The following is a 12,893-nucleotide window of genomic DNA, read 5'->3' on the forward strand; positions in this document are numbered from 1 at the left end:
TCAACAGATAATTTGTACCCTCTGTGTGCAGGCTGTCACACTGTCTGGAGTGGCTCACGGCCATGAGTACCTACCTCAGGGCAGACTGTCAAAAGCAGGGCAGACACCCCAAACTGGTGGTATGTTCTATAATTAGATTTCACCAACCCAGTAACAAACATGAACTCCTGGATCACTGTAACTGTCTTACCATGGAGTCACAGACAGTCCCCTCAGACTCTCCAGTCTATCGTGTCACCCAGACAAGCTGGACTTAGTGATAAATGATACCAAAAATCACACAATATTCTGATTGCTTCCTGTCCTGAGAAACCAGTCACTTATGCCAGATCAGTTGGTACCCTAGATCTTACACCAAGGCCTGTAGCCAATCCTGTAATAAACTATATACAAGTTTAAACAGGAAAAATATATTTACAAGTTAAAACAAGCAAACATATGCACACAAATGAGTTATCATCTATGATTCTGAAACATGACAGAGATGTGGTAATATGTCAATTCAAAGTGTAACCTTTTTATTTTATTTAAAGTGAATTGAGTGATGCTGTATTATACCACCATGCATTCGGCACAGGTTGCTACAGTTTCAAACTCAACAGAGTGAAATTGCCTCTGATGCTTTTCTCAAATTTGGAGGCTCTAGAAACACATGGAGTCCAAGGATAATGACCACAGACACAGTCACAAGTACAACGTCTTATCTGTGCTACAAGTTTTATTAAAGCAATAAATAAAGTTACAATTACCCATGCATAGAAATCCTACATAAACCTATGCAATAATTATGGCTGTGGTCATACTCACATCCTCAGAGATATTCTAAGGTCCGAAGGACCTCTCAATAGATGATTGAGGAATAGTTCCTGTAGGGGTTTCCCGTGGGCTCATCCCTTAGATCTTCCCACTTTTACCCAACCCTGGGAACTCTCTTTTATATTGTAGTTCTGACCACACCTAACACTTTATGCACATGCATGAAGGTGTCAACCCTCTTTTCCTTATCTGTACTTCCACACCCCATGAATATTGGGGAGCTTGATTTTTCGCAGGTTTTTTGTAGTTCCTCTTATTCTCGTTAGCATCTATGCATGACATGTATCCTGTGGTCCAGACAGACATTTAAAGATGTTACAATCAGGTGTCTACTGCCTTGGACAATGCATTTCAGTCTATTGCAATCCATTTTTCTGTGACATCACTATTTGGCACATCTTTGGCAGTAATCCTGTGACTTTATGGGCACAGAGTTATTCCTAGGTCACTCATTCATGTCCAGCATTCTTAAACCTATGTCCTAGTGTGGCTAAGCTAAAGTCTTACAGGTCTCAGCCTGTAGGCCTTGTGTTCCAGCCATGCTTTACTTATACACCCACTACACACTTATCACACCTACATACTTATCAGTCCTATAATTCTATAATCCTACAATTTAAATCTGTTTATCATACATTAATTCTATATGAAATAGCATATAAATTGACCATAACATCACACAATACAAGGATAAATGGATGATAAAATGAACTAATTAGCTACAAAAGTGTCTTTCAGGGCAGACCCCCTGCTAACTCCTGGGGATCTCTGCCTCACTTTAGAGTCTCTGGCCCTGTGAGTGCTCAAATAGCAGAGAGGACAAATTTTCTTATGCCCTGTTTTATCTTTTACATTTGGCTTTCCAGTCCATGCGAAAAGCTCCCTTGCACATAGCATTTCCAAGGTTTGATAGGGCCATTCACCAATCCCTTGTATTGTCATGTTTCTTAATGGCTCATTCCTGTGCCTGGGCTCACAAGTTCAGAGCAAACATTTTTAAAGTTAAAAAGCAAAACTTATACAATTCCTTATAGTATGGTATACAGGCATTACAGGTGAGATTAATGCGTGCAGCAATTTACAAGCATTTCATAGAGTCTAAACACTAAATACATTCTTATAAGACTAATACCTATTTTGAACAAAACTAATATACTGTTGAGCTGTTTTGGTTTTCAGCTATGAGTTTGTCGGTTCTTAGGGCCTTGGCCAAAGCTGGCACTTGGTTTACCATTATCATGCAGGTTGTGAAGAACAATCTTATTTTACACAAGTTATACAGGAGAGTCTTGTTATGATGCAGAGTCCGCAGATTCATAGATTTGATTATTTTTTTTTTGAAGCCAGAAGGGACCATTAGATCATCTAGTCTGACCTGCTGTATATCACAGGCCATTATATCCATTACTCATGTATTTAGCCCAATAAACAAAAGCAGGCTGTTTTACACAACGTAAAAGCAATTAATATAAAAATGTGTCTTTTGTTTGATGTTTTGGTATTTGAGTTGTGGCAACCAAAGAAGTTCCAAACTCTGCTGGAGAGGTGTTTCTTCAGGTTTGGGGAGTGGAACCAGCTTGGAACTATGTTCTTGTTTGTTCATGTTATGCTTTACATCATAGACTTGGTCTTGGGAGGGAGTGTGTGGTTCCTCTTAGGGCACTGAACTGCAAATGTGTAGGATGGAAACTGTCCATCAGTCAGGATGATAGCCATAGAAATAGATGACCCAGAAGTCATTTTGTATTTTTCAGCTATGTCTGGGAACCCTGAGAGCAAACGACAGATGTTCATGGTTATGGAATGAGTTAATAAAAAGATGTCCAAGCCAAGTGCTAACTGACAACAGTATGATTGTCATATTTCTTTGTCTCGGGGCTTATGGGTTTTTTCCTCCCCCATTTATGTTGCCTCACCTCAGTCAGTCCTTAAATAACCAATGCATGTGAAAAAGATTTGTACCTGGTTCACTTAAAAATTCAGATAATCTAATTTCTTCACATTGGGCCCATAGGCGTAGGCAGTTCTGAGCACCCACAAATCTCATTGGGTAGGCAATGGGAGATGTGAGTGTTCACCTCTCAAGAGCCCTGATTCAGCAAAGCAGGTAAGCACATGCAGAATTAGGACCAGAGTTAGGTTCCTCCAATCTGTTCCTACTCCTAGAAAAGTCAATAGCAGTACTCCCATTGACTTCAGGGGATATAGGAGCAGGCTCTTTTATTCAGTGCAAATAACTGAATGAAATGACTTCAATATACAAAGCAGTATTCATATACCACAAAGATACAGCAAGTTTCTCCTTTATTTAAGCATCACAGAAAGCTGAAAATAGTGCTGAAAATAGTCCAAATTAATTCATGGTCCATACTTCCCTTAATTTTTCATCTTAAAATATCCAGTACTGTTACCTGGAACTCCACATATGATGAAATCAAATGAAAGTCCTTACATCTATTTCAGTTTCTTAAGCGTCTCATTTGCTCTAGCCAAATGAGTAAAACATACTAAAACTACTCCCTTAAGCAAGCTTATAAAACCCCTACCTAATCTACCTAGCCCATGTAGATTTCAATTATTCCATTCTTTGCTTGTTGAGATCCCTTTCACACTTACTCCTAAGAGACTTGGAGGACAGGTTGACAAATATTTAGAATTGGTTTAGTGCATTGGGGGAGGGATAGCTCAGGGGTTGGAGCATTGGCCTGCTAAACCCAGGGTTGTGAGCTCGATCCTTGAGGGGGCCATTTAGGGATCTGGGGCAAAAATTGGGGATTGGTCCTGCTTTGAGCAGGGGGTTAGACTAGATGACCTCCTGAGGTCCCTGGTATTCTATGATTCAATGCACAGTCAACCTGTAGAACTCTTTGCTAGAGGATGTTGTGAAGGCCAAGACTATAACACAGTTCAAAAAAGAACTAGATACATTCAAGGAGGATAGGCCTATCAATGGCTATTAGCCAGGATGGGCAGGGATGGTGTTCCTAGCCTCTGTTTGCCAAAAGCAGGGAATGGGTGACAAGAGATGGATCGCTTGATGATTACCTGTTCTGTTCATTCCCTCTGGGGCACCTGCCATTGGCCGCTATTGGAAGACAGGATACTGGGCTAGATGGACATTTGGTCTGACCCAGTATGGCTGTTCTTATGTTATTTCAGAGCAGTTTCTTGCTGGTTTTGGTGAAGCTTTATTTCAGTCGCAGTTATACTTTTTTTGACCACCTAATTTATAGTAATGTAATAACACTTCCATCCAGTGACCTCAGTGCATAGTAAAGTATTAATGAACAACACTGCTGTGAGTCAGACAAGTATTCTTACCCACAGTTTGCAAAGAGGTAAATGAAGTACAGAATGGTTAATGGCCCATCTACAGAACAATATTCATGAATGTTAATTTCAGACAAAAAATACCCCAGCAGTCTGACTTCACCAGATGGTGGACACACACAATCTGAAGTCAAACTGACACAGTGACAACAACAGCTCCCATAATTCATAAACACAAAGTTCTTTTAAATCCCATCAAGATCTTATTTTCTAAGGAGTAGCTCACAACTGGAAAATGTTCCTAGTTTAGTGTGAGAGAATTAATAATAGATCACTAATCTGTTCTGGAAGCACTGAAACCCCCTAGGTTAGAATCTTCTCAGCAGCAACATTTTGTGGTGGACTCTGAATTTCCAGCTTTTTATTTAAAAGCTTTTTGCTTTGTGTGTGTACGTTTTCCAGATCCCCTCGTTTTAGATCTTGGAGGTGGAGGGGGGAGTTGAATGCCATTGTTTGTGGCATCCTTTGCCCCTTAATGTGGGCTTTTTTACTCCCCCTCATACTGGGATTAAGCATCAGAATTAGTCTTGGGAAAGCAATAGTGATATAGAAATGAGGCTTCAGAGACTTGTTTGCTTCTTCTTTGTATCTTGTTTCCTGCCTCTCCTTCCTGGCACTTTTCTTTGTTTTATTTTGCCTGAAATTAGAAGCAGCAGCAGCAAATGTCTGTTGTAGACATTGGTGCAGACTCTGTGCCTTGATGAAATGATGAGCAGCATGTTCAACATGGTGTTCAGTTTTGAACCTCTCTTTGCCAGAACAATGTTAACAAACTGTAAGAAGTTCCAGAAAGTGAAGCTGGAAGGATTTTCTCATCAGGAAAGATCAAAATAGCTAAGTGCTGACTAATGGGAAACATGGTCAACTAAAGGGTTCTGAAAATAGTAAACCCCAGTGGGATTGGGAGGAGGGATTTTTTTACCATAATAAAAAGGTTATAATAAATAGGACTAATGGCATGCAATGAAGAAAGAAAATTATAAAAATTTATAAAATGACTATTGGGAGAAATTTCCTGAGGATGAAAGTTATTAGTACCTAATCTGCAGGAGGTAGTGGGAACCAAGATGTCTAGGATATTTTCAAATTTATCAGCTGTTTCGGTGAGTATGTTCTTTTTCAGGGTGTACTGTTGGCGCTACTAATGTTGAGCAGCAGATGAAAAAAATAAAGGACCGTGGGAAAGATTCAAAAGCAAGAAAAGGGCAGGTGATACCTAGAATCCCTCCAAAGAGAGCTGAGGGAGATCAGACTGTGTTTCAAGTCTACAAAGGAGTAAAAACATTTGCATTCTGTAAAAAAAACAACCTCATAGTGACAGGCGGAATGGATCGAATCATTCGGATGTGGAACCCTTACATGTCTGGGTAAGAGATGGTTACAATACTCACTGAAAGACTTTGTTATGAAGGGCTTTGTAACTACACATTACTGATGAGTAATTCTTACTGTCTAGTGAATTGCCCTGTTAATAGGCATCAGCTAAGTGCATTGAGGAGACAATCACAAATGTCCTGGAAATATGCGTGAGTTTACAGAATGGCTCTGCTGCACTGTTGATAATATCAGCACGCACACACGCATGCAGCAAAATCATTCCCATAAGTTTAAATATTTTATATAAATATAAAAATTCATGGATTATCCTCTGTTTTTTATCCAAGATTGATTTGAGATTTTGCTTGTGCCTAAGACCCCAGTCCTGCGATGATCTCTGCCCACATGGATCTCATTGTATAATTGAGGTCTAGGAATCCATTTGGCGCATTAACATCTTATGAAAAGCTGAACTCTGCAAGCAGATACTATTGTTTCATGTACATCACTCCAAGTGCCTGATACTGGAAAACTGCTGTTTATGTGTGGGTTTTTTTTTTTTTTTTGGTGAGAAAACCCAAAATACAATTCCCACCAAACATACAACTAGTAGCAGATTCCAGCCCATTTATTTTTACTTTGTTTTATAAAAAACGATCAATTTGAAACCGCTTAATATTGAACTGTTCTTATTAAATTTCAGCCGACCAACAGGCATGCTCAGAAGCCACACAGCGCCAGTCTGTTACCTCTCCATAGCTGCAGAAGATGCGAAAATATTTTCCATATCCACAGACAACACTATTAAGGTCTCATTGTGTATAGCAAGTGTCTGATATCCTACCCCAGTTCTCTTTTTTGTTTTCGTGGAAATAAATATAAATAATGTTCAATCTAATAAACATGAACACATACATAATAGTACAGTATAGAAATGTAGGGCCTGATCTGATTCTCACTGAAGTCAATAGAAAAGACTCCAACTGAAATTGAAGTTGGATCTGGCCCTTAGACAGATCAATGTAGAGAGCAATTCCAGCAAGTACTCCTATGAGTCAATAGTCTCTTAGGTTTTCAGTTCAGTTGTATTAAATGCATTTGTTGCTAAATGTTTCACAAATTATGATAAAACTTTTAACAAGGATCTAGTACTCTCAAGTTTTTAAAGTGTTGTTCTACTTTAGAAAGTGACTTTGTGTTTTGTTTTTTAATTTAGGGATCTTGCTTCTATGGTATTTTCTCTAGGATAGAAAAGGAGTACTTGTGGCACCTTAGAGACTAACCAATTTATTTGAGCATAAGCTTTCGTGAGCTACAGCTCACTTCATCGGATGGGAAATAACAATAAATTGGTTAGTCTCTAAGGTGCCACAAGTACTCCTTTTCTTTTTGCAAATACAGACTAACACGGTTGTTACTCTGAAACCTGTCTCTAGGATAGGTATTTCTGTTTCTTCCTTTGCTGAAATCTCCCTAACCAGGCATATATTACATGCGTGTATTACACAAAAAAACAACCACCATACATTAAAATAATATGATGAAAGTTGGAAATGCTGGAATTAAGGTTTTCTCATGCAACCTGAATTTGGGCTCTCCTGCACAGGCAGACTAGTTTAAATACACATACTATTTTTCCCACAATTCTTTTGTCTCATTCAGTGCACAGAATGGATAGTGCTCACTTAATGAGAAGCTATCAAATATTCTGCTTTCTTCTTGTTCAACCCAGGGCCTCATTAATTCTGGCATTTTCCTAACTTTTGAGTGCTTGACTTTGCAACCTTGTAATGTGGATTTTTGTGTGTAATTTCTTAGGTTTTCAAAAAGCTAACTGAAAAAAACCTGAAACTCTGTCACATGAAATCATACTGACATTTGCATGGGTCATCAGCAGGGGTGGAACTTGATCCACCGCACAGACCTCTACCATTTGAGCTAACAGGACAACTGGTAGCAGTAGTAGGTTGTCATCATCTGTGTAGACAAGCACTACAGGAGAATGGGACACTTTCCCAGTGTGTGACCGACTCAGGGATCTTGGGCTCCATTCAAGCTTTGACGGGGAGTGTGCTCTAGTGATACAGACTCTTCTGTGCATTCCCCTGAAGTGTGACCCCGTCTGCCCCATTCCCTTCAATTTATCCCTGTCCCAGTCCTGTCTGTTCCATACCCCAGGCTTCTCATCCCTTTCCAAGTCCCATTCTCCTGGCATAGCCAGTCCCAGTCTCCACTCCTCAGATTTCTCATCCCACCCCCAGTCTTCTTGCCTAGCAAGTCCTACTCTCACTCCTCTGCACTACCTGCCACCATCTTCCCCGTGGCCCCAGCGACATTTCATCCCCAGTCTCCTTGACAAGCCAGTCCCCTACTCCTGGATCTCTCCAGTTCCAGTTTTTATACGTCCCAGCTCCTTGTCACATTCTACTTCTCCCAAGCCCCAATAGGTTAATCTTTTGTCCCCTCTGTATTTGAATCAGGCAGCTTCCTCTTCCATGCTGCCTGGGCCCAGCAGGGTGTCACGGTCTCCCTGCTCTAAGTCTAGGTGCTCAGACCCAGCAGGGCCCACAGCAGCCAAGAGCTGCAGTTGCAGGGAAAGTCTTGCTTAGCCCTGGGCTAGAGCATGCCCAGGGTGGGTGGAATCTTCAGGGAGATTAGCTGCTAAAATTAATCTCTGTTTAGCATGTGTGAACTGTGATTTCTTTTTTTTAAAAAGAAGGCTTATAACTTTGCCAAATTTGGCAGACTTTCACAGGGATGGCAAAAAGCACATCCCTGACACAAAAGCCCAGCCCCTTGCTAAATCTAAAGAATACCTTCTCCAAAGTATGGAGGAGCTAGAGATTTCCAAAGACAAGTTTGATAGATTTTTTTTAACATGAGTAAAGCACATTTTTTCTTACCCTTGTTCTCAGAAACTGCTGAACCATTTTGGCTGAAATTTTCCAAAAGTATTTAGCTTAATGCAGACACTCAGCATGGAAAACTTCAGCTCAAGTGGTTAAAATTTGCTAAAATAAGTCACTGAAAACAGGGTCTTATAATGGAAAGGGTTGAGCAACCTTAATAATAGGCAGTTCTACCAACTCTGTCTATAGTAATAATATTAGCTTTTGCACTTCTTCCAGTGTATGACTTCAATATTAAGTTTATGTTTCTGACTGCTATATTAGCAAGCACTATTATATTATTATTTTTAATTACCTATTTAATCTCCAGTGGCATGTCTTTAGAACTCTACTCCACACTTTATAATCACAGACATCTTCTGGTGTTTGTGTGGGTCTTTTGTGTTTCCAGAGGATTCCACTGTTTTTCTCCAAGTTTGTACCTCATTTGAACCACGTATGTGTACAACCATTGTGAGCACCTTTTCTGTTTGATTAACTTATTAATTGCCCCTAATTTAAAATTTTATTCAGAATTTGTAAAAACACGATGCAGGGGTTGACTTGTTTTATAAATGTAAATTATTGTTCATCATTTTCCATTATACCATATGTGCCAAATTCATCCTTAGTGTGTATCCACTGAAGTCAGTAAACATACACCGAAGATTAATTTAGATATAGGGCTAAATTAATCTCTGGTATATTTCCCTGACTTCACTGGGTATATACTAAGGATGAATTACGCATACTTGGTATGAAGGAAAATCACAAACAGTAGCCTATAGTTATATAGTACCTTTCATCTCAGAGCACTTTCACCAAGTATGGGCTAGAGTCAGTGGAAAGACTCTCAGGATTAGACCTATAAAGCTACTTAGGTGCCTAAATCCAACACTTAGGTGCCACTGACATTTTCAAAACCACCACTCAGCTGCTGCCTAACCCTGCAGGTGCCTAAAGTCCACTAGCTGTCTAAGTTTCGACCAGTGGGTATGCACAAAAAGGGGCCTGAGTCCTGATGCTGCACCACAGCTGTTGTACCAATAAATAAAAACCAGCAGGATCTTATTAAAGGGAAAAAGGCAAAATACCACATTTATTGTGAATACAGAAAGAATCATAGTAAGCAGTTAGTTATAGCTATAACATTCCATTCAATCTCATATTTATTCACACATTCATTCATACAAACACACACACACACACACACAGGTTCTGCAAGGTTGTTATCATAGTTACCAGCCTTAGAGTTGCTCATGCCAAGCCACTGGCCAGGTGGCCTGGACATGAGGAGGGAGCAGGGCCTTGTCAGATGCTCATCTGATGCTCCTGGAAGTTGGTTTGCAGAATCAGACCCCAAAGTTCTCACTTTTTAGAGTCTATTTTTATAGGAATTTCTTCCTATGCCAGTCTATGGGAATTGCTTCATCATGCTGTTGCTGAATCAATCAGCAGATAGCACATTCCTGACGGCTCCAAGATGTTACCTTGTTCTTTGGTTCTCCCATTCTTGAGGCTGTTGGGTGGATTCCAGTCTGCCCTCCGGGGGGGTCCTCTGGTTATTTCCACTTGACGCCTTCTTCAGCCGATGGACACTGGATTCTTAGGCTGGCACCTCCCTGATCATTCAGTTATTATCTACACCAAGCATCCATTCACATACATCCTCTATCTCTATTTTAATCACAATTGTTAATACAACAAAAGGGTGGGGAGTCTCTGGGTGTTGTTTCCGTTGTTAGAGTATTGCTTTGAGTCTCTCTCTCTGTGAATTGCTTTGAGAACAGACTCTGTCTTAGAATGTACTAACACAATTAGCAGCTTGCAAGTTTCACACATAGGGGGAGAGAAACAGTACCAAAAACCAAGAGACCTCTTAATTAGTAATACCCTGGAATTTAAACTCTGGGGAATCAAACTCATTTGTGATTTTAATACAGAACTTCTTTAATATGATCGAGCTAACTAGCTGCTTAGAGCCCTTGTTTGTGCCTAAGCCCAGTGGGATTCTTAGACTAGCATGTGCGTGTTGTATATAATACCCAATAGTCTTGTGGTTTGGGCACTCACCTAGGAGGTAGGTGACCTGAGTTCATGTCCCTGCTCTACCTGATTCACATTATAGACTTGAACCTGGGTTTTACGTATTCCAAGGGAATAACATAACCACCAGGCTATGGGGTATCCTGGCATTGGTCTCTCTCAATCGCCCCTCTTGAAGCAGCTCCACTTTGTATAGCTAATTAATTATTCACTGGAGCAGAGACTTGAACCTGAGTCTCCTACATCTCAGGTGAGTGCCCTTGCCTCTGGTCTATAGAGTCAATCTCTCTGGCCCTGTGAGTATGTATGTATGTATGTATGTATTTATACAAAGAGGAACGGCTCCAACAGGAGAGATGGAGAGACCTACCCCAGGATAATCTATCTTGTGGTAGCTGTTCCCTTCTGTGGAAAAGTAACACAGCATTTTTAGGGTAAGTAATTTGTTGCTTACTTCCCTTCTCTGATTCTAAAATACCCAGAGACCCTGGTCTAGCAGCGTTGTGTTGGGGGTACTGTTGGTCAGGGTCTAACCTTCCAGTGTATGTGCCATGCATAAATACTTGACCTGGGTGGGAAGGGAAGCATAGCAGTGTAATTTTAGAATTGCATGAGGACGAGTGTCTGACAATCGAGTACAACCCTACTAATTTTTGTTCTGTTTGTGTAACATCTTTTCCTGCAGATCTGGGATACTGTGGACCAGACCTGTTTATTTACAGCCTGTTCAAAAACCAGTGGAATTAAGGGAGAGCTCACTGCTTGCCACTACATCCCAGGCATCAGATTGCTTTGTGTTGCTGCGGATACACTTGCTCTTCTTCATCTAAGATTAAGGTACATGGCAAGCTCATTTGAGTTTGAGGGGTTTTGAGCCTCTTCAGCTGTTGTTCAAAAGTTCAACAGGTGGGAGGTTTGTGCGTGTGGGAAACCTAGAGCATATGAAATATAATTGGAGAAGTTTGCCCTCTGTGGGAACAGGATAGCGTAGATCCCTGTCCCCTCCTTTCTTATCTACCCTCAGGCTTTCACTATAACAGCTGCTGGTGCAGTGGGACTGGTAGCTGCAAATAATTCCCACCTGTGCTAAGATTCCCTAGAGTTTGGTCTAATAGATGCAGGCAGACTAATAATGGGATGGGTGTGGAGACCAAAGGCCTCCCTCTTTCTTCCCACTGCTATCAGTATCTTTAAATTAAATTCACAGCATCGCTTTTCCCCTTTTGGAAGATGTACTGAGGAAATAGCATAGAAATGCTTAATGCTGTTGTACTTTCTCCAATTCTTGTAGAGTCTGGTTGATATATGGTGCATTGCTTTGGTTTGTTTTTCCATGAGACAGGCCTCCTCCAGAGCCCCACTTGATCGTGTCTCATAAGGAGCCCGTTCTGTGCTGCAAATACAACAAAGAGTTCAGGCACGTGGTGAGCTGCTCAGAGGGATCTGTAAGTGAAAACTATACCACATAAAGGCAATGTAGTTGCTGACACGACTCCATGTGCCTGTCTAATCTATTGTATGTAATCTGTGCCTTTTTAACACACCCATCACTAGAGCTGGTCAGAGATTTTCCAGTGAAACAGCTCTGTCAGAAAATGCTAGTTCTTTAAACCCCAAATGTTTCATGAAAGCAAGTCAGGTTTGACAAACTTTCTGTGAATCAACCTGCCTGGTTCCCTGTCAGCTTGCCTTGTGGGCTGCTGCAGGGCTATGCTACGTGGACTGCCCAGGGCCAGAAACTCCAGGCTTCCAGGATCCATAGTTTTAGAGCCACCCTGTCATGCCAGGGCTTCCAGACTCCCTGCCATAGAGCCAGGAATCTGGAAGTCCTGGGAGACCTCGCTCTAGTCAGGACTCAGATTCTAGGTTCCGAGCTCCACAACAGGAAGGTTAGAAATCACAGGGCTTCTAGGCTCACTGGGCAAAGCTGGGACCTGAGAGGCCCTGGGACAGAAGTGGGGGAGCCAGCTGACCTCGGGTCCTGGGACACATGCTAGGGCTACCCTGGAGCCACAGACCTCAAAGTCTGGGCAGCTGCTGCCTGCAGTTGGCATTCTTGTCAATCTCACTGTTGCTGTTAACAGTAGTGAAACTCATCACAGCAGTGACACTGACCACAATGTCAGTTGCAGTCAGCAACTGCCATCCCAGAGAGCATATTTTGTTTTGGAAATGCAGGATGTCAGAATCAGGTTTCTTTCTTCTCCAGGATTTCTGGTACACAGGAAACGTCAAAAATTCTGGATTCTGGAAATTTGGAATTTAATCAAGTTTGAAAATGTTGCAATTTCTCATGAACCAGAAAGCCCAAGTTTCAAGCAGCTCTACCCAGTGTAGCTAATCGCCAATCTGTAAAATATTTTAAAGGCAATAAATCAAGTCATGTCATCTACAGTGACATCTTCAGAAGAACTTCACATATTTTTGAGAAGAGGCATATGTTACTTAGGGCTTGTCTTCACGTACAGTGCTGCAGCTGCACCACTGTAGCACTTG

At 41.1% G+C, this 12,893-nt stretch overlaps 1 protein-coding gene across 5 annotated transcripts in view; it reads left to right on the top strand.

Annotated features, from left to right (window-relative positions):
* Positions 1–12,893, top strand: part of LOC125635341 (cilia- and flagella-associated protein 337) — a 74,648-nt gene that overhangs the window by 43,877 nt on the left and 17,878 nt on the right. For 4 of the 5 annotated variants that reach the window (XR_007356234.2, XM_048846928.2, XM_048846938.2 and 1 more), the window contains 4 exons: positions 5,270–5,513; positions 6,167–6,272; positions 11,083–11,234; positions 11,740–11,842. Coding sequence is in view for 4 of the 5 variants with exons in the window: in XM_048846928.2 (XP_048702885.2) it covers positions 5,270–5,513; positions 6,167–6,272; positions 11,083–11,234; positions 11,740–11,842 (605 nt within the window). In the remaining variant the exon portion in view is untranslated. The remainder of the gene's footprint in view (positions 1–5,269; positions 5,514–6,166; positions 6,273–11,082; positions 11,235–11,739; positions 11,843–12,893) is intronic. The other variant, XM_075127766.1, reaches the window with a different exon arrangement.

This window comes from Caretta caretta, chromosome 1, assembly GCF_965140235.1.
Source record: "Caretta caretta isolate rCarCar2 chromosome 1, rCarCar1.hap1, whole genome shotgun sequence".
NCBI classification, from domain to species: Eukaryota; Metazoa; Chordata; order Testudines; family Cheloniidae; genus Caretta; species Caretta caretta.